Source organism: Papio anubis, chromosome 12 (assembly GCF_008728515.1).
Source record: "Papio anubis isolate 15944 chromosome 12, Panubis1.0, whole genome shotgun sequence".
Taxonomy (NCBI): Eukaryota; Metazoa; Chordata; class Mammalia; order Primates; family Cercopithecidae; genus Papio; species Papio anubis.
This window is the reverse complement of record NC_044987.1, coordinates 90,292,111-90,312,178: the sequence shown is the minus strand read 5'-3', so window position 1 is coordinate 90,312,178 and position 20,068 is coordinate 90,292,111. Positions and strand designations below refer to the sequence as shown.

At 36.1% G+C, this 20,068-nt stretch overlaps 1 protein-coding gene across 1 annotated transcript in view; it reads left to right on the top strand.

The window, feature by feature from the left end:
• DCDC1 (doublecortin domain containing 1) overlaps positions 1 to 20,068 on the top strand; it is a 508,775-nt gene that overhangs the window by 407,139 nt on the left and 81,568 nt on the right. Inside the window, exon 23 of the mRNA XM_021926829.2 lies at positions 9,869 to 9,992. Coding sequence (XP_021782521.2) covers positions 9,869 to 9,992 — 124 coding nt within the window. The remainder of the gene's footprint in view (positions 1 to 9,868; positions 9,993 to 20,068) is intronic.

The window sequence follows — 20,068 nt, the reverse complement described above, 5'->3', positions numbered from 1 at the left end:
ATAGCAGGTAAAAGACTTATGTTAAAAGCTAACTTCCAAGAGATGTCAGGATTGGCTTTCTATCTATTTGTATATCCATTTATTTTTCTAGACTAAATATATATGTACTACTGGCAATTATTATTAATGTACCATATGTTTCTACCATAATTAATAATTAATCTTTTAAAAATAACTTTAGATGTGTTAAGGTGGTTAAAGAAAATCAGTTGAGAGGGATATAATATAAAATTATGGAAATTATGATGAAATAAATATTCTTTTCAGTGTCATTGTTGAAATGATTTCTTATTCTTAGAAACTCCCAGCTATGCAAGATGGATTATGATCATAGCACAGCATTCTCCTTCTTAGCCCTTAATTGCCATTGAAGTCCAGTTCTTGTTTTAAATAATTTGCTAGTTATCAAAATAATGTACAGAGATAGGGCAAAGGGGCATGAATATACAATAAGGCAAATGAACAAATTTCAACTGTATTTATTAGTTTGTACAAAATATTCCAGAAATAAATAGAATAATGTTTAATTTACAAAAATTACTTGATCTTTGTAAATTTTGGCTTGCAAACTAATAATGCTGCAGTCTTTAGTGTCTTATTTCTTTTAGGATGAAGTTATTTAAAGTTTAAATCTTAAAATAATTGTTTACATAAAATATTAATTTACCTTTAATATTCATCGTAAGTTGCAAAATAAAAATGGGCTAAAATATTTCATACAATGATACTGGTACTAGAGAGTAATATTTGATGTAATCAAGTTTCAGCTGTACATCTAGCCTTTTAACCCTTATGCAGTGTTTAAGACCAGCTTGCGCATGTAGTTCCAAATTTGGAGTGACTTGTTCCCTGTCTAGAGTACAAGAACCTTAGAAAACTTCAAAACAGTTCAAATCCATGGAATTTTGATGGGCTATTTTCAAATTCCATCAAAGTAGGTCATTATTACTATTATTTTTTACAATCTATGTATTTATTTTTCTTATCCTTTCCCTTTTTTTCAGAGATGAAGTACTTAAAGTCAGTCTTATAAACTGAATCCTATCAAAATTAATGCACAAAATATATTATTGTACCTGTATGAATAATATCCTGTTCACTGTTTCTATGGAAACATACCGTTTTAAATTCATTATAAATACATTCTAAGTGCTATTATCTTGTTGCTTAGGTAATCCTAAAAACTGAAAAGTGGTCAGCTAAATAAATAAATAGCACCTTGTATAAAGCAAAACATTTAAAGCATTTCTTTAACAGTCGTGGGACGTGAATCTGATCATTTTAACCCTCATGTTTGTTAGACATTGCTTATTTGAGCTGGAATTTGCTGGAATATCTATTATTTATCTATTATTTACTATACCAGACCCAAATGACATATTGTCTAATTTTATTACTATGTTCATTACATTATTGGAAAAATACAATTTTGTCCTGATAGAATATGAAAAAGACTGTTTCTTTTCAACTAGGGCACATTTAGATTTGTTTTTGTTTTACTATTGATTTCCAAGAGTGCTAAATAATATCTTTTTGTTACAATGTATACAGACTTGCACAAATTTTCATAATTGTAGTTCTATTAAAGGCACTGGACTCCAAAAAATTATCTAAAGTATTTTTGTTTTCTATTACTTTAAAAGATTAATTGAATAAAACATTGTGGTGGATCTGTGGCTCCATTAATCATACTGAAATTGATATGTTTAATTCTGGATTTAGTTTTTGAGAGAGGAGATAACTGTCAATCAAATATTGACCAGAGACCCTAATTTTTTTCTTTTAAATTCAGATAAATCTGGGAGGAAACTGCAACTTTGTTCATACCCCTATCCGTGAAAGTAGATACTCATAAAGTACCATAAATAGAATTTTGCCTTTAATGGGAAGGCAAAGCTAATAAAGACACTATGTTAAATAAATAAAATTGCCTTTGAAGCTTATTTGGCTACCTTGTGGGCTCTGAATATACATGAGTGTTTTCCAGTAGGTCCTTCCAAAACCGGAGATGTTTTGTTTTATATAATGTTTCTATTAGAAATACCAATTGTTCAAGAACACCCCTATCCACACTGAAGAAAAAAATGGAAATATTAAATAGAAGCAAATTCTCCAAGGCCCTAGGAAAAGGCTGCCTGCAAGCATTGCATGAATCACTGTCTCCACCTAGTGCTAGCTTTTAAGAATTAGAATTCCTGAGAACTTATTGATGCTGTAAAGTTCTAATTTGTGTTGTGCACATGTGCTGTCATTATAGCTGGGCCAGCTAGTGCCATTACAGTTAAGGGTCTGTCAGCTCTTCATTTATAAAGCAGAATATTAAGAGGTCTATTGCTTTTACATAAAAGGTCATGCTGTGTCAGAACTCTGCAGTCGAATGGCCTTTGCTCTATGTTAATGTTTATTAACAGTGTAAGTTGAACCTGACTGGCTCATTTTAAAGACACCCTGATGGGCTGAAGTTATATAGGCACTGCAAACAGATAATGAAAAACTGTAGAAGTAAACTAAGGTGTGATTTTATATCCATACAAATATGTTTATATGTTATTATAAACATATAGTTGTTCTATTATATATTTATACTTGAAGATTAAATTCCTTCCCCAACCCCAACTTCTTGGCTGAGAGACAATTTAGATTGAACTTAGACTCTTTTATGGCAAGATACCCTACCTGAGAGTATGATCAGATAGAGATTTAAATTGCTCCTCACCCATGTCTTTTGGTGCTTCAATTCAAGTTTCCTAGTAAACAGTAGACTGAAGAAGTTTATATGCTAAGGTTTTTTAGGAAGTGCAATCCCAGGTCAGCAAAAGAAAAAGAAAAATGAAAGCAGGGAAGGGAAGGAGGGAAATAAAGTACCAGGTAGAGTGTGATGGATTTGGCCATGGCTTCAAAATAAACTCACTTGGGCAACCTTTCATCTGGGTTTGTAGGACCCATATATCTTGGGAAGGAAGGGAAAGGGATTTATTTATTGATTCCTCTTGTCCCTAGGTTCTAATTAGTCAAAGTTTTCCCCAAGAAGCATTGAGTCCCCCTCACTTCTGGGTTAAATTACTGATCCTCCGAGGGCCTTTTAGGCAGTCACTGGGGAAGCCAGAGCCCACGCCCTATGGAGTAATATTTTATCTGAGACCTGAAGTGGTGGAATGACTGGTCAGCTCCAAGAAATGGAGCACTCCAGTAGTTCAGTGGGTATGAAGGAACACTCCACACCCATGAGCACTCCGTGGTTCAGTGGGTATGAAGGAAGCTGTGCCAAAGCCTGGGCCTCTCTCTGGGAGTGAATAAAAGAATTGGTGCTGGTAGAAGATGAAGTGACTACAGTGGTGGCTAGGATCTTCACTGAACGTGTGAACAGGGAGGAGAATGAGGCTGAGCGAATTTGGAGAGGCACGTAAACCGGGCCCAGTACAGTCCATCTCTTAGGCCATTCAGATCCACTTGCACCTCTAACAATATCCCTATCTTATAGGAGAATAACATGCCCTCAATTCTGCCTCAAGGGGTTGGGGTTATAGTTAAGTACTTCAATGTGGTCATCCATTGCAGTCTCCTAAAATGACTCAAAAAGGGTTTGCAAATCAAGCCTCAACTTTCACTGCTGCAGTTGGTCCTAAGACTCTGATTGGTAGACGTCAACTTCCTCCTCTTCCATCAATTTTAGATTTCTCTTATTCTTGGCTAGTGCTTTGACTAGTGTGAGTTACTTTACCCAGGACTTTATCCTTGAGAAGTCTCAGCCCTTAATGTATTTGCCCATGCTAGACTATGACTGATGCAGTTGCCCGTTTCCTCTATTCACTGGGCATAGAAGCACTACCAAATGTCCCCAAGGTCCCCTGGGTTTCAGACCTTTGCCTCCACTGTGTAGCGGCAAATTTCAGTCCTCATGGCAATCAAGATCAATTTTCCAATCACTCCCCAGGTCAGTGGAAGACTTATTGCATCCACTGGCAGAAGTGTTACCACAGTGGAAATCAGTACCCAACAAAGCCTAAGGTTTTAGAAATAGAAATACAGATTCTGAAGTAGATTTTTGAAAGTGACGGCAAGAAGAGCCAGTCCTCCCTCTACCATTGGTTTCTAAACCCATATATTCTAGCTGTTAAGGACACACCACCCTATATTGCTGGGATCACTGCATATACTGATCCTTTAGGATAACACTCCAGCCTTATCAGTGTTTCCACAAGCTGGAGACTTAGTTCAGACTTCAGGGCCATTCTTTCATTATCTGATGCCAACAGCTTCTGGGAGATAATGTACAATGTAAGACAGGTGAATCCTGTGGTTCACTATTGCACCTCCTTTGCCATAAAATGGGTCTCTTAATCTGAGACAAGGTTGTAGTGACATCAGGTCAATAGATAAACATTCTGATGGGGAAACTTTGGGTATCCTGTCCGCTTGGTTGTTGAAAACCTCTTCTGTGATAGATGCTGTCAGTAGGCATTTACATGAGAAATAAAGATTCACAAGTTTTATACCCTCCCCATAGATCCATCCACATACTTTTTCCTCAAAATTCCATTTCCCTGATCTTCCAGTTTTGTTTTCTTGAGGCTTCTGATCAGCAGGTGAAATCGTTAATAATGTATCAATGTATATCCACAGCTCTGGTTACCTATACTTTCTACAAAGTCGATGATTAAGTATTCCACTCACAGCTCAACCTAATGGGACAATTTCTCACCACTGTCCTTCAGGGACGCATCCAAGTGGGACTATAAATGTAATAGCAGTGCACTCTGAGCAGCACTAACACATCACACTGACCTGTTTGTGAACCAGGCTTGAATTCTTCTGCTATTAATCAAATAGTCATAGAGAAACTCTCTTCAGGCCATAGGTGTAAGTTAAGGGAGAGGAATCAGTTAAAAAACCTGGATTTGCTTGAGCCTGATCCTAAATATATCACTTCCATTGTACAATAAAGGATGAAGTTGCATCTGTCTTACCACATGTCATGAAGGATATTACCATATGATGGGTGGCTCAGTTTTCATAGTCACTTCACCATGCATGTCCCAGTTCTTAGTCTCAAAAATAGTGTTTCAATATACCAGTGATTGTTTTTCAAAAACGCAGTTGTTTTCTGTTGCAAAGAGGATGATCTTGCTCAACAGTCTTAGGACCAACACTGCACCTCTCTTATTGGGCTTACCAGAGACTTAATACAGAATCCTTTATCACCTCAGATAGCTTTAGTACGATTGGGTCTGCCAGGTCAGAAGGAGGAAATAACCTTTGTCAGATGTTTCTATTAGTTCAGGTATGTTTTAAGAAAAACCTTTGGCTTCGGTAATGTGAAAACCCGGATGAGGCAGTTTCATTGGAGTTTCAGAGATGAAAATCTAATTGGAATTTGTTTAGGAGAGAAAGGGAAGAGAATAAAAAAGGAGATGAGTCTTTTAAGGACTTTGTTGCAAAGGGACACACAGAAATAAGGCAATAACTAGTGGTGGATGTGAGTGTAGAGAAGGTTCTTTTTCTTCGTGTCAGATTGTCAGACATTATGCAGAAGGAATGATGCAGAAGGGAAGGAAAATTAACAGCACAAAGCAAGAACAAAGTCCTAGATGAGGGAGGATAAGGATTCGAGGCACAATCACAAGTATTGGCCTTCAGTCAGAGCACAGACAGCTCCGCTATAGTGGAGGGCAGGAGGGCAGGCAGAGTGTATGGGTACAGAGGCAGGGAGCTGGGTAGATTTGCTGGTGGGGGGATGAGGAAAGTCTTCTGACCACTTCTATTTTCTCAGTGAGATAAGAAAGGCTCCAGCAGACATTGAGAAATGGGCAGTGGGAAGTGAGAGGTTTGATGAGAAACAAGTCATGTGCCCCTGAGGGGTTGGAGTCAATGGGATGGAGGAATGGAGATGGCCCAGTGGTGCTAGGGGCCACTTGAAGTTTGTGGTTATAAATTTAAAAGAGTAGTTGTCAACACTATCCGATCTCATGCTCCCTCTTTATAAAAAATATATTTTAATGACTTCTTTATTATCCTAAAATAAAATTTATAGTTAAGATAACCTACCCACTAATGTAATTTTAAAGAAATGGTTGAGCAGTAATAATTACAGAAATAAAAGAAAAGTAACTTTAAAGTAAAAGTAATATATATTATAATATAAATTCTCAGCACAGCTATTCTGGACAACATTATGTTTGCAGATACTTGGTCCTATGCATAGAATGAACTGGATATGTGAACTATAAATACCAAAGGATACAACTATGTTGTACTGGTGACTCAAATACCATAAATGATAATGCTATCAATGATGTGATTTTTCCAAAATAGTGAACGACATAAAAAAAAAAAAAATCAGAGCTTCCCTCCTTGAGATATTGGAGGGAGCTGAATTTCTATAAAATTCAGTGTGTATGAAAAAATACTATGGGCTGGGCATGGTGGCTTATGCCTATAATCCTTGCACTTTGGGAGGCCAAGGTGGGAGAATTACTTGAGGCCAAGACTTTGAGGCCAGCATGGGCAACATAGCTAGCTAGACCCCATCTCAATAAAAAAAAAGGTGTCATTTTATAAAATATAGTTTGGTTTTAGACTCCAATTTTCCCCAACATGAATGTTCAGAGGGAAATTTGAAAGTCTGTGAGACGCGGGACAGACTTTCTCATATTTTGAAGGATATTTGGTATTCTTGGTCTCCTGCCAGTTAGATGACAGTAGTGTCATCTGATCATTGTGACAACCAAAAAAGCCGTCAAATTCTTAAACACTCCCTAATATATCTGTACTGCTCCCCCAACCACATTGTGATCTGACCATTTGTAGCGATTTCATTCATGGTTGTTTATGTTTTTCTCCAACCACTGATCAACTCTTCAAGTATAGGCTGCGTAGGAAGAGAACTGGACTTAACCAGAGTTGGTTTATATATATTTTTAAGTGAATACAGAGAAGGAGAAGGGGCAATGGGTTGAGGGCAAGCACAAGACAGTGGCTATGACGCTGGACCATGAATCTTAACTGAGTACAAAGGGAAGAGCTTACCTGGCAGGGAGGTTATGGAATATGAAGAAGTGATCAATGCAGTGGCTTGGATCATCTGGAAGAGTTGAGGAATTATTGGAGTAGAGATACTTAAATACATGAACTAGCGGAAAAGGAGGTGGTGGTGAAAGGGTGGTGGTGTTGAAAATAGGATTTTGAAAGTGGTGTAGTTATTTGTATTGACCAGTTTGAGGTTGTGTTCATGGGAAGGGTAGGCTGATATTGAAAAGGGGTTAAAGTCATGGGAGGCCCTGAGAGGCCAGGGTGGATTGTCTACTTAGATAATGAAAAGATGTTGGCTAATTACAGGAGCAGAGGTAGAGAGAACAAAAGTAAGCCAGAATAATAAACTCTTCAATAAATGAGAAGAGAGGATAAAGAACTGATACAAATGCAACCAGGAAGTGAAGTAGGTGTTATGGTCTATTGATATGTGCTTCAAAGCAACTGGGGATCTTTGGAAGTGGATGGAGTAACAATAAACTAGATATGGCTATGAGAAACAAGAAAGCAAGCTTTTATATCTCCAGGCCCAGCAGATGTTGACATGTGAATGAGAAAACTACAAGAAAGGTTTTCAAAAGAAGCAGGTTCTTGGAGGTAGACCACGTATTCCAAAAGATAAAATAAAATTGGTATGACTTAAATATATGTGTTCCTCTCACTTTCACCTGCAGTTGTAGGAGCTTACCGCCTTCTGAAGTTGTTAGCTAATATTCCAATAACTCAAATATGTTGTCTGAATTAATGAACTTTCCATTTCTCTTTAGACTTCAGTTTGGATTGCTGGGTATTTGTTGTCTTGTATGTAGCCTCTACGTAGAGCCTTGTCTCTACGAAACAAGATGTATAAAAAGCATTGCTCAGATAATGAATGTGTGATTTCACAGAACAAAGAAGAGAAATACAAGGCCAAGTACTATGGATCGATCTGATGGGGCTGAGGGATCTCAGAAAATTTGCAGGCTCAGATGACCATCATGTGCACTGGAAAATAATGGGTGATGCACTGCTCCTACATTCTCACTCATTAATCAGTGATGTATTGTATTAGTAAATGTCCACAATTTCATTTCTAGGACCAGTATTTCTTAGCTATTATAATTATGCTCTTGCCACGATGTTACATTTTATTGGCTAACACTGATTTAGGAATTTTGCATGTTTAATTATAAATACAGTTGCTGTATCACATCTTAAATTACCACTAACTAACTTTATTATGAAGCTTATCTCCCCCCCATGAGATGAATTAACTAGTTTTCTGTATCTTTATGGTTTAAAGTATTTTATATCACATGAAAAGATCTGTCCCACATTCTGCAAAGTTATATAAGCAGGAGCTCATTTTTAGTATTTTCTATTTCAAATTTGTGAGGTTTTCTTCCAGAAATTCATTTATTCATTAGAATTATTGTATTTATTAATATATACATGCATAATATACTCTTGCTTTTCATTTTGTTAATGTTAAGTATTTAGTTCAATTTTCCTGTCTGGTTTGTCTTACATTCTCATTCACCTAGATTTATTTGCAAGAGATTTGCTATTATATTTTTTATTTCACAGACATATTTTGGGGGTTGTTTCTACTTTTTGCCTACTATTAATAGTGTGCTGTGAGCTTTCATGCACAAGTATTATTTGAATATGTACTTTCAATTCTTTTGAGTTTATACATGGGATTGCTGGGTCATGTTGCATTCTAATATTTGACTTTCTGAGGAACTGCCAAACTGAAAAACACTTCTTTGGACCATTCTGCTGAGGATCTGCTTTCCAAGTTATTGATTTATATTTGAACCTTTATAATAATTTCCATTCACCTATTTTCCTTAGGACAATTTTATATTTAAAAAACAATAATTTGAGTTTAATGCTTTATTAATTTCCCTTCTCTACTTAGCTTTTAATAAATTAGCACTTAATATTATAAATTTATCTTTGAATATAATTCTACATGTATCCTGTAAGACTTCAAGTACATTATTTCATTGCTTACTAAATATCTATTGATCACATCTTTTTTTCCCTCTATCTGGTACCATAGAGTGTTAGGGGAGAGAATGTATGTTTACTTATAATTAATATATAATTAATATAATACTTATATTACTTATGATAAATATTATACTTATATATAATGTAATTAATATAATTACTATATAATATATGTGGTCACAATTGTGAAATTGCATTTATATCTGATTTTATTTTCCCATTTGTCACAATATATGACTTATTCCATTTTTATTTTAAAATTATATTAAAGTTTATTTTGTGTATATGTGGCAAATATTACAAATATTCCATGAATTGTTGAGAAAGATATATTCTCCATTAGCATATTACAATGTATATAAATACTTACATTTATTGGTTATAGCAGTCAGATATTTTATGTTCTTATTTTTTACTTTAAAAAAATCTGGTACTTTGTAATCTGTTGGTCTTTTAATAATGTATCCGACAATAACTGTATGTCAGTTAACTTCTCTTTTACTATCTAAAGTTTTGCTTGATTTTTATGTTAATATTGTTATTTATGTCATTGTTATTATAAAAGGACTGTTATTCTACTTTACCTTTTGCCTCAAATACAGTTGTCTAGCAATAACATTGCCAATTTTACCTTAATGCTTTCCTGATTTTAAAATTTATTATTTTTTAGTAAGTTACTCTCAATTGTGTTTCTTTACACAGCAAAATTTCAGATTTGGGTTTTTAATTCAAACTGAGTTTTTGCCTAGTATATAGTAAGTACTCAATGAATAAAATGAATATTTTAAAGTGATATTTAACCTTGCTAAATTTCTTTTTGTATTTTTATCTTTTGTTTTAGGTGGGCCATAAAACATGAAGGAACCAGTAAGCCAGGGCAGTGGAAACATTCCAGAGTTGAAAATCCTCTGTGGAACAAGCTTACCTACATGTGGCCTGTCCTTCCCAGTGGCCAACTTAATGAGGTTGTGTTGCTTAGCTTAAGAGATGGTCATTGAGACTTACTTTAAGGCCCAGTTGTGTGGTCAAGTTCCTGACAACTTCCATATAGCTTTTGAATTGCAGCTGTTAGGTGCAAGGTATCAAACTTGCTAATTCTGTTGTTCTATCAATTAATTAGAAAGATGTGTTTAAGTCTCCCATTATGGAGATGAACTTATCAATTTTTTTCTTGTAATCTGTCAAATATTGCTTCATATATTTTGAGATTTAATTCTTAGGCACACACGTGTTCAAAATATTCTATCTCCCTGGTGAATTAAAACTTCTATTATTATGTAGAAACTGTCACTAGCTCTAGTAAAAGTCTCATTTATCCAGTACTAATAGAAACATTCCAACTTTCTTTTGGTTATTATTTTCCTAGTATATCTTCCTTTCTGTGTTTATATGTTCTTCTGTTTTAGAGGGGCTCCCAGTAATCAGCACATAGTTCATTTAAAAATTTTATCTGGCAATTTTTGTCTGTAAAGTATTTGGTCTTTTCTATGTGTTGCAATTACAAGTGTGCATTGTATTTGGATTATTATGTGCTTTCTATTTGTCCTGGCTTTTCTGTTTTTTCTCCTCACCCGATTCTTGTGTTCTTTTAGACCAATTTTTTTTCTCATTACATTTTCCCTGTCAACTAGTTTGGAAATTATACCCTCTATTTTCATTCTGTTTATTTCTGAACATTTTAGCTTGCATACCTAAATGATCAAAGTCTAAAGTTAACAAATATTTTAATTTGTTACTTTCTTCTCTCATATAATCCAATCATATGATTTGTGACTTATATGCTATTATTATAATATAGTGTAATTTTATATTTTAATAATTTTCCATTAGATCATTTTTAGAGTTATCCCCAATTTCTCATCTTTCTGGTTATAATTTCTTCTTACCTTCCAGTCCTTCCACCTGGGCTACTTTATTTTAGCTGAATACAACCTTCTTTTAGTTACTGTCAGCAAGCTCTTCTCATTTTTACTTATCTGAAAATGTCTTTATTTTGCCCTCATTCATATAAGGTATTTTCACATAGCAAAGCAAATACATCATCACGGACTTCTTTCCATTGTCGTTATGGAGAGGTCAGCTATCACTCTAAATGTATTCCCGTGTAGGTATCTATCTTTTTTCTCTGGTTGGTTTTAATATCTTCTCTCCTTTCTGGTATTCTACAGTTTCAGCACAATGTATCTGGGAGCAGATTTCTTTTTATTTATCATCCTTCAGATTCTAAGATTCTTTGGGGTTCTTGAATCTGTGGATTGGCATCTCGCAGAATTTCTGGAAAATTATTACCTATCAACTCTTCAAATATTTTCTCTCTTATATTCTCCCACTCCGTTATTTTTTCTTTAAAAATTTATTTATAATTATTATGGATACATCATAGTTATACATAATTTATAAGATACATGTGATATTTTGATACAGGCCTATCACATAGTGTGTAGTGATAAAATCAGCGTAATTAGAGTATCCATCACCTCAAGCATTTATCATTTCTTTGCTTTAGGAACATTCCATTTCTACTATTTTGGTTATTTAAAAATATACAATAAATTGTTGTTTAGTCATTCTATCATGCTACTGACTACTAGATCTTATGCATTCTATCTAAACTGTAGGTTTGTACCTATTAAATAACCTCCCTTTATTTGCTCCTCCCCACTACCCTTCCCAGCCTCTGGCAACCATCATTCTAGTCTCTATCTCCATGAGTAAAATTTTATTTATTTTTTTGCTCCTATGTGTGAGTGAAAACGTGCAATATTTGTCTTTTTGTGCTTGGCTTATTTTACTTAACAAAATGTCCTCCAGCGCCATCTGTGTTGTTACAAATGACAGGACTGCATTCTTTTTTATGGCTGAAATATTTCATTGTGTATACATTCAACATTTTCTTTATCCATTCATCTGTTGATGAATACTTAGGTTGATTCTATATTTTGCCTATTATGAATAGTGCTGAATAGTGCTGCAATAAACAAGGGAATGCAGACATTTCCTTGATGTATTGATTTCCTTTCTTTTGCAAGTATATACAGTAGTGGTATTACTGGAACATATGGTAGTTCTATTTTTAGTTTTTAGAGGAACCTCCACACTGTTTCCATAATGGCTGTACTAATTTACATTCCCACCAACAGTGTAGGGTTGGTGGGAGAAAAGGTTTCTCTTTCTTCTTATTCTCACCAGCATTCATTATTGTCTTTCTTTTGGATAAAATTCATTTTAACTGGGGTGAGATGATACTTCATTGCAGTTTTGATTTTCATTTCTCTGATGATTAGTGATATTGAGCATTTTTACATATACTTGTTTGCCATTTGTATGTCTTCTTTTAAGAAATGTCTATTCAGCTCTTTTGCCCATTTTTTTTTTTGTTTTTTTTACATTACACTTTAAGTTCTAGGGTACATGTGCACAACGTCCAGGTTTGTTAAATGCATATACACGTGCCATGGTGGTTTCTGCACCCATCAACCCATCATCTACATTAGGTATTTCTCCTAATGCTATCCCTCCCCTAGCCACCCACCTCCCGACAGGCCCCAGTGTGTGATGTTCCCCTCCCTGTGTCCATCTGTTCCCATTGTTCAACTCCCACTTATAAGTGAGAACATATGGTGTTTGGTTTTCTGTTCTATGGTTTGTGTGATGAGAATGATGGTTTCCAGCTTCATCCATGTCCCTGCAAAGGACAAGAACTCATCCTTTTTTATAGCTGGATAGTATTCCATGGTGTATATGTGCCACATTTTCTTTATTCAGTCTATCATTGATGGGCATTTGGGTTGGTTTCAAGTCTTTGCTATTGTGAACCGTGCCGCAGTAAACATACATATGCATGTGTCTTTATAGTAGAATGATTTATAATTCTTTGGGTATATACCCAGTAATGGGATTGCTGGGTCAGATGGTATTTCTGGTTCTAGATCCTTGAGGAATCACCACAATGTCTTCCACAATGGTTGAACTAATTTACACTCCCACCAACAGTGTAAAAGCATTCCTATGTCTCCACATCCTCTCCAGCATCTGTTGTTTCCTGACTTTTTAATGATTGCCATTCTAACTGGCATGAGATGGTATCTCATTGTGGTTTTGATATGCATTTCTCTAATGACCAGTGATGATGAACTTTATTTCATATATTTGTTGGCTGCATAAATGTCTTCTTTTGAGAAGTATCTGTTCATATCCTTCACCCGCTTTTTGATGGGGTTGTTTGCTTTTTTCTTGTAAATTTGTTTAAGTTCTTTGTAGATTCTGGATATTAGCCTTTTGTCAGTGAATAGATTGCAAAAATGTTCTCCCATTCTGTAGGTTGCCTGTTCACTCTAATGATAGTTTCTTTTGCTTTACAGAAGCTCTTTAGTTTAATTAGAACCCATTTGTCTATTTTGGCTTTTGTTGCATTGCTTTTGGTGTTTTAGTCATGAAGTCTTTGCCCATGCCTATGTCCTGAATGATATTGCCTAGGTTTTCTTCTAGGGTTTTTATGGTGTTAGGTCTTAAGTTTAAGTCTTTAATCCATCTTGAGTTAATTTTTGTATAAGGAGTGAGGAAGGGGTCCAGTTTCAGTTTTCTATATATTGCTAGCCAGTTTTCCCAACACCATTTATTAAATAGGGAATCCTTTCCCCATTGCTTATTTTTGTCAGGTTTGTCAAAGATCAGATGGTTGTAGATGTGTGGTGTTATTTCTGAGGTCTCTGTTCTGTTCCATTGGTCTATATATCTGTTGTGGTATCAGTTCCATGCTGTTTTGGTTACCATTGCCTTGTAGTATAGTTTGAAGTCAGGTAGCATGATGCCTCCAGCTTTGTTCTTTTTGCTTAGGATTGTCTTGGCTATGAGGGCTCTTTTTTTGGTTCCATATGAAATTTAAAGTAGTTTTTTCTACTTCTGTGAAGAAAGTCAATCGTAGCTTGATGGGGAGAGCATTGAATCTATAAATTACTTTTATAATTTTCATGATTTTGATTCTTTCTATCAATGAGCATGGAATGTTTTTCCATTTGTTTGTGTCCTCTCTTATTTCTTTGAGCAGTGGTTTGTAGTTCTCCTTGAAGAGGTTCTTCACATCCCTTGTAAATTGCATTCCTAGGTATTTTATTCTCTTAGTAGCAATTGTGAATGGGAGTTCACTTATGATTTGGCTCTCTGTTTATCTATTATTGGTGTATAAGAATGCTTGTGATTTTTGCACATAGATTTTGTATCCTAAGACTTTGCAGAGGTTGCTTATCAGCTTAAGGAGATTTTGGGCTGAGACGATGGGGTTTTCTAAATATACAATCATGTTATCTGCAAACAGAGACAATTTGACTTCCTCTCTTCCTATTTTAATACCCTTTATTTCTTCCTGTTGCCTGATTGCCCTGGGCCAGCCACTTCCAATACTATGTTGAATAGGAGTGGTGAGAGAGGGCATACTTGTCTCATGCCAGTTTTCAAAGGAAATGTCTGTTCAGCTCTTTTGCCCATTTTTTTGTTAGGTTATTTGATATTTTTTCCTATTGTTTGAGCTTCTTATGCATTCTAGTTATTAGTCCCTTCTCAGATGTGTCATTTGCAAATATTTTCTTCCATTCTGTGGGTTGTCTCTCTACTTTGTTGCTTGTTTCTTTTGCTGTGCAGAAGCTTTTTTAGCTTGACGTGATCCCATGTTTTCATTTTTGCTTTGGTTTCCTGTGATTTTGTGGTATTACTCAAGAAATTCTTCCCAGACTATTCTTGTCCTGAAGTTACTTCTTAATGTTTTCTTCTAATAGTTTCATAAGTTTACATCTTAGATTTGAGAATTTAATTCATTTTGAGTTTATTTTTGCATATGTTGAGAAGTAGGGGTCTAGTTTCATTCTTCTGTTTATGGATATCCATTTTCCCCCAGCACCATTTATTGAAGAAGGTGTCCTTTTCCCAGGGTATGTCCTTAGCATATTTGACAAAAATGAGTTCACTGTAAATGCATGAATTTATTTATGGGCTATCTAGTCTATTCTTTTAGTCTATGAGTTTTTATGCCAGTACCATGCTATTTTGGTTACTATAGCTTTGTAGTATATTTTCAAGTCAGGTAATGCTTCACTCTGTTCTTTATAGAAATCTGATCAGGTGCACACAAGACCTTCTTATTTTGACTTCCATGCCTCTTAACTCCTCTTTAATATGTTTTATCTCTTTGTATCTTTATGATACACTTTTGCATCATATTTTCAGACATTTTTCTTCCAGATTATTAATTTTCTCTTCATCTTTGTCTAATATTATTTAAACTCCAAGGATTAACCTGTGATATGAATCCCCAATGATTATTTTTCTTCACACAGTGAAAATGTTTGAGATAGTCCGTTTTACTTGCAACATCCTGGAAAAGTATTATTTATGGTTTACCTTTTCAGTGAAATTTAGCCTGTTGTGATTCTTGTTTTATGAAGGGAGATGGTCTCCTATTAGATCTTCTTCCTTGGCTGACCTCTGGAATTTGTTTCCTGAGCCCTTCCTCTGCAAGATCAAATTCCATTCAGATAAAAACTAGGTTCAGCATTCTGCTTATCTCTCTGGATCTCTAGTATGTATTGTTTTATTTCTAGGTCAATGGCACAGTCTAAAAGATTTTTTAGAAATAATTTATCCTGACTTTTTAGTTGTTTGCAGCAGAGAGTCAATCAACTTGTCCATTTTGTCATATTTTCTGGTCTCAACCAAGTTTTTATTCTTTCCTCTTAAAAATCCGGATCCCTTGTGCTTTCTCACTGATTGAATCAATGAGTTGCAGCACTTTTGATAATGAACAGATGGAGTCTGAAGCCAAGAGGTCATTGCTTTGGCCCCTAAAGATGTTCTTAAACTTAGACTGTAGTGAAGCAGCATTCTGGAAAACTGAGTTTTGTTTTTAAAAAAAAAAAAAAAAAAGAGTTCTTCAAAATAGCAGAAGCCTTGTGCTGGACAGCCTAAGCCAGTGGCTGTATGAATTCATGTTTGAACCTCAGGGTTTGAGGGCCAACATGGAGCCAAGGGTGAAGGGGTGGCATAGAGAGACAAGTAGGCCCAGCATGAGCCAATAAAAAAGACTGTGAGTTGCACTGATTTTTCTACAGAGGTTCAAGGAGGATGAGGCTAAAAGCAGAGATCAGGCAGGATAACGTACACCTCTGCTGGTGGTAAGCAGGTGCCAGCAGGTTGTCTAGTAGCCAGAGAGGGCAAGAGGCATGTCCTTAGAGGCCTCTGAGAATCCAGGACATCACAAGTACCTAAATATGGACACTGTGGACCTCTTTCCCAATGATATATGATTTATTGAGCTTTCATCTGAACTCTGAAACCATCTTCAGGGGGAAAAGTGTATCTTTGAAAGAAAACAACAGTCCTGTTAAGAAGTTCCTAGCAAACTATCACAAGAACAGAAAACCAAACACCGCATGTTCTAACTCATAGGTGGGAACTGAACAATGAGAACACTTGGACTCGGGAAGGGGAACATCACACACTGGGGTCTATCATGGGGAGGGGGGAGGGGGGAGGGATTGCACTGGGAGTTATACCTGATGTAAATGACGAGTTGATGGGTGCTGACGAGTTGATGGGTGCAGCACAGCAACACGGCACAAGTATACATATGTAACAAACCTGCACGTTATGCACATGTACCCTAGAACTCAAAGTATAATAATAATAAAAAAAAAAAAGAAGTTTGAACCTTCAATTTGATTGAATAGGTAGTCAAAAGGACAGAGCTAAAACATGAACAAAAAAAGAGGCTGTTTTAAATAGGCAGAAATTGGGACACTTCTAGTTGGAATATCAAGCTTCCCACCCACCTAATGGATGGACAGTGAATAGAGATGCCTCACAAGAAGAGACTTTCTTATGTAGGGAAAGAGAAAAAAATATAATTATTACAAATTTCATAGATTGTGCATATCTATCGCTCTATGGATGGATGGATGGATGGATGGATGGATAGATAGATAGATAGATAGATAGATAGATAGATAGATAGATAGCTTTTTGAGATGGAGTTTCGCTCTTGTTACCCTGGCTGAAGTGCAATGGCATGATCTTGGCTCATTGCAACCTCTGCCTCCTAGGTTCAAGCGATTCTCCTGCCTCTGCCTCCCAAGCAGCTGGGATTACAGGCATGTGCCACCACACCTGGATAATTTTTTATTTTTAATAGGGATGGGGTTTCACTATGTTGGTCAGGTTGGTCTTGAACTCCTGACCTCAAGTGATCCACCTGCTTCAGCTTCCCAAAGTGCTGGAATTGCAGGCATGAACCACTGCACCTGACCAATATTGTGCATAGATATATTTAACTTGGCATAAAAGTACAAGTAATTCAGTTAATTAATTGATTTAAGTGATTAATGGTAATTATATCACAAAACCTAAGTGAACAAAGTTCCTTTTGTTTATTTATTTATTTTTATTTTTTATTTATTTATTTTTTTTGAGACAGAGCCTCATTCTGTCGCCCAGGCTGGAGTGCAGTGGCGCAATCTCGGCTCACTGCAAGCTCCGCCTCCCGGGTTCACGCCATTCTTCTGTCTCAGCCTCCTGTGGAGCTGGGACTATAGGCGCCCGCCACTGCGCCCGGCTAATTTTTTGTATTTTTAGTAGACACGGGGTTTCACCGTGTTAGCCAGGATGGTCTCGATCTCCTGACCTCGTGATCCGCCCGTCTCGGCCTCCCAAAGTGCTGGGATTACAGGCGTGATCCACCGTGTCCGGCCCAAAGTTCATTTTAATATTTACCTTAAAAATGACATTTTTGGCCAGGAGCGATGGCTCACGCCTGTAATCTCAGCACTTTCGGAGGCTGAGGCGGGCGGATCACGAGGCCAGGAGTTTGAGACGAGCCTGACCAACATGGTGAAACCCCGTCTCTACTAAAAACACAAAAATTAGCCGGACATAGTGGCAGATGCCTGTAGTCCCAGCTACTGAGGAGGCTGAGGCAGGAGAATTGCTTGAACCCAGGAGGCAGAGGTTGCAGTGAGCCGAGATCGGGCCACTGCACTCCAACCTGGGAGACAGAATGAGACTCCCTCCCCTGCCCCCATAAAAAGACATTTTTGTTGATGGTCTTTGATTTGACAATTACATGATCTTAGGCATGAATACAAACTACTCCAAAGTTCTCTAGGCTATTCAAACAGAACCATAGCTTTTGTGTGGAGTAGATAAGTTACTGTACCCCAACAAAATTCTGGCCCTTACTTGTAAACTGAAAGGAAAGAACTAAGGCACTATAGTAGCTAAAGATAGACAAGTTGACCATGTATTTCAAAATGACTCAGTCTAACGGTCCTCCTACTTCTTGAAATGTCTCAGGAAGAGAAGAGAATACTTACCAAGCAGGGAAACTCAGATAGCTCTTTTAAAATTAAGTACAGTGTATTTCACTTAAAGTCTGAATCCATCTTATTTGAAGGAACCATATTTTCTTCCAGTCCTATTTTCAGGCAATTGATTTTTTTAGCAAAACAAGCTCTATTTCAGTGAACAGTTACATGCAATTCATATTTTGGTTGGAAAGCTTTCCATATAAATAAACTGTGATTAGGAAATGCGACATTCATATTGTGGCATTCAGAATACTTTGGGTACCATAAGCATAAATAATAATTTTATACCAGATTTAAGTTTCCAGTTTTACTATTTATTTGACCATTATTTATTATATATTTAGGCGATACAGACAGAGTAAGGAAGGAGATAGACATGGTTCCTAACTTTGTGAAGCTTACAGATTAAGAAGTATAAGCTATGAGTCAACAAGGAAGAAACCAGAAAAGGAAGGAGACAGAGTTGATGAATAAAGGAGAAGGAAGGGAGAGAGAAGCAACTCACAGAAAAAGTTTGGTGTCCCAGAAATCAAGGCTATTCATTGAGCCAGTTTATTTAGTTATAACGCCACTATGAAGAAAGATCAACTGGGCTGACTGTCTAAATGGGCCTGAAAATTAAGTAAAAATACTAAATCTAGGAAAACTATCTAACAACACCCTGAGACTCTAATTCTCTTAGTTCCTTAACGAGAAGCTTTCAAAATAGAATGACTAATGGAAGATTTAAGGAAGTATGAACAATATAGAAATATGGAATTATCTTGGTAATGTCTCAAACTGCATTAATACCAAAGAGGTACCTCTCAGTGGTGACAGCTGCTTTGAGAACTGATTTCATGCTGTCCTCACTTTTAAAAATTATTCATACTAAAAGGCAATTGATAATATTTTTATGAACAAATAGCATTTAATATATCTAGGGATATCAGTATTTTTAAAATATAGTAAAGCTTTATTGAAAACCAAGATTAATAAATTCTTTTGGTTTCTTTTGTGACTAAGTTCACTGGAAAAAAATTAGAGGAACTCAAGTTATTTTCTCACCCCGTGGGAGAAAAGTTGTGAATTGAGAAATTGTGCTTCTAAACACTTAAAGGTAAGGAGCAATGGATTTTCATATTCAAGGAAGAAATTGTGGTAAAAAGTAAGATTAAAAAGATGTAAGATTTTGGAATGAGCTGTTGGATAGTTATTTTAAAATATCTAAATTAAAATATACCCATTTGGATGGGCCGTGCCAGACAGAAGAAAGTTAAAAGTGTATTACTCTGTTGAGAGATGTAATAAGTAACTACCAGAGTAAAGAGGGGGGGAAAAGGAGACATGGGAAGGCTCAGGAGAGAACATTGAAGAATATATTATATTGTTAATAGCAAATAGATAAAGGAGGACGAATATAGCTATGAAACTTAGATTGCTGGTTAAGAGCTGGACTCCCAAAACAAACACATGCTGTCTCTGTTATGAGAGAGAGATGAAAAAGAAAAAGAATGATCAATTTAAGGGAGCACCATAGCTCATCTAGGATCTCCTAATAGTGGAGCTGTGAAATAGAGCAGTGTGAACACACAGAAAACCAATAAAGACATGAATGGGAACATAAGAATTCCAACTGAGAAATTGGAGGGAGAAGAACCAGCACTCCAGTCAGTTTAATTACATATCTGTACTTTTTGTTGTCCTTCATT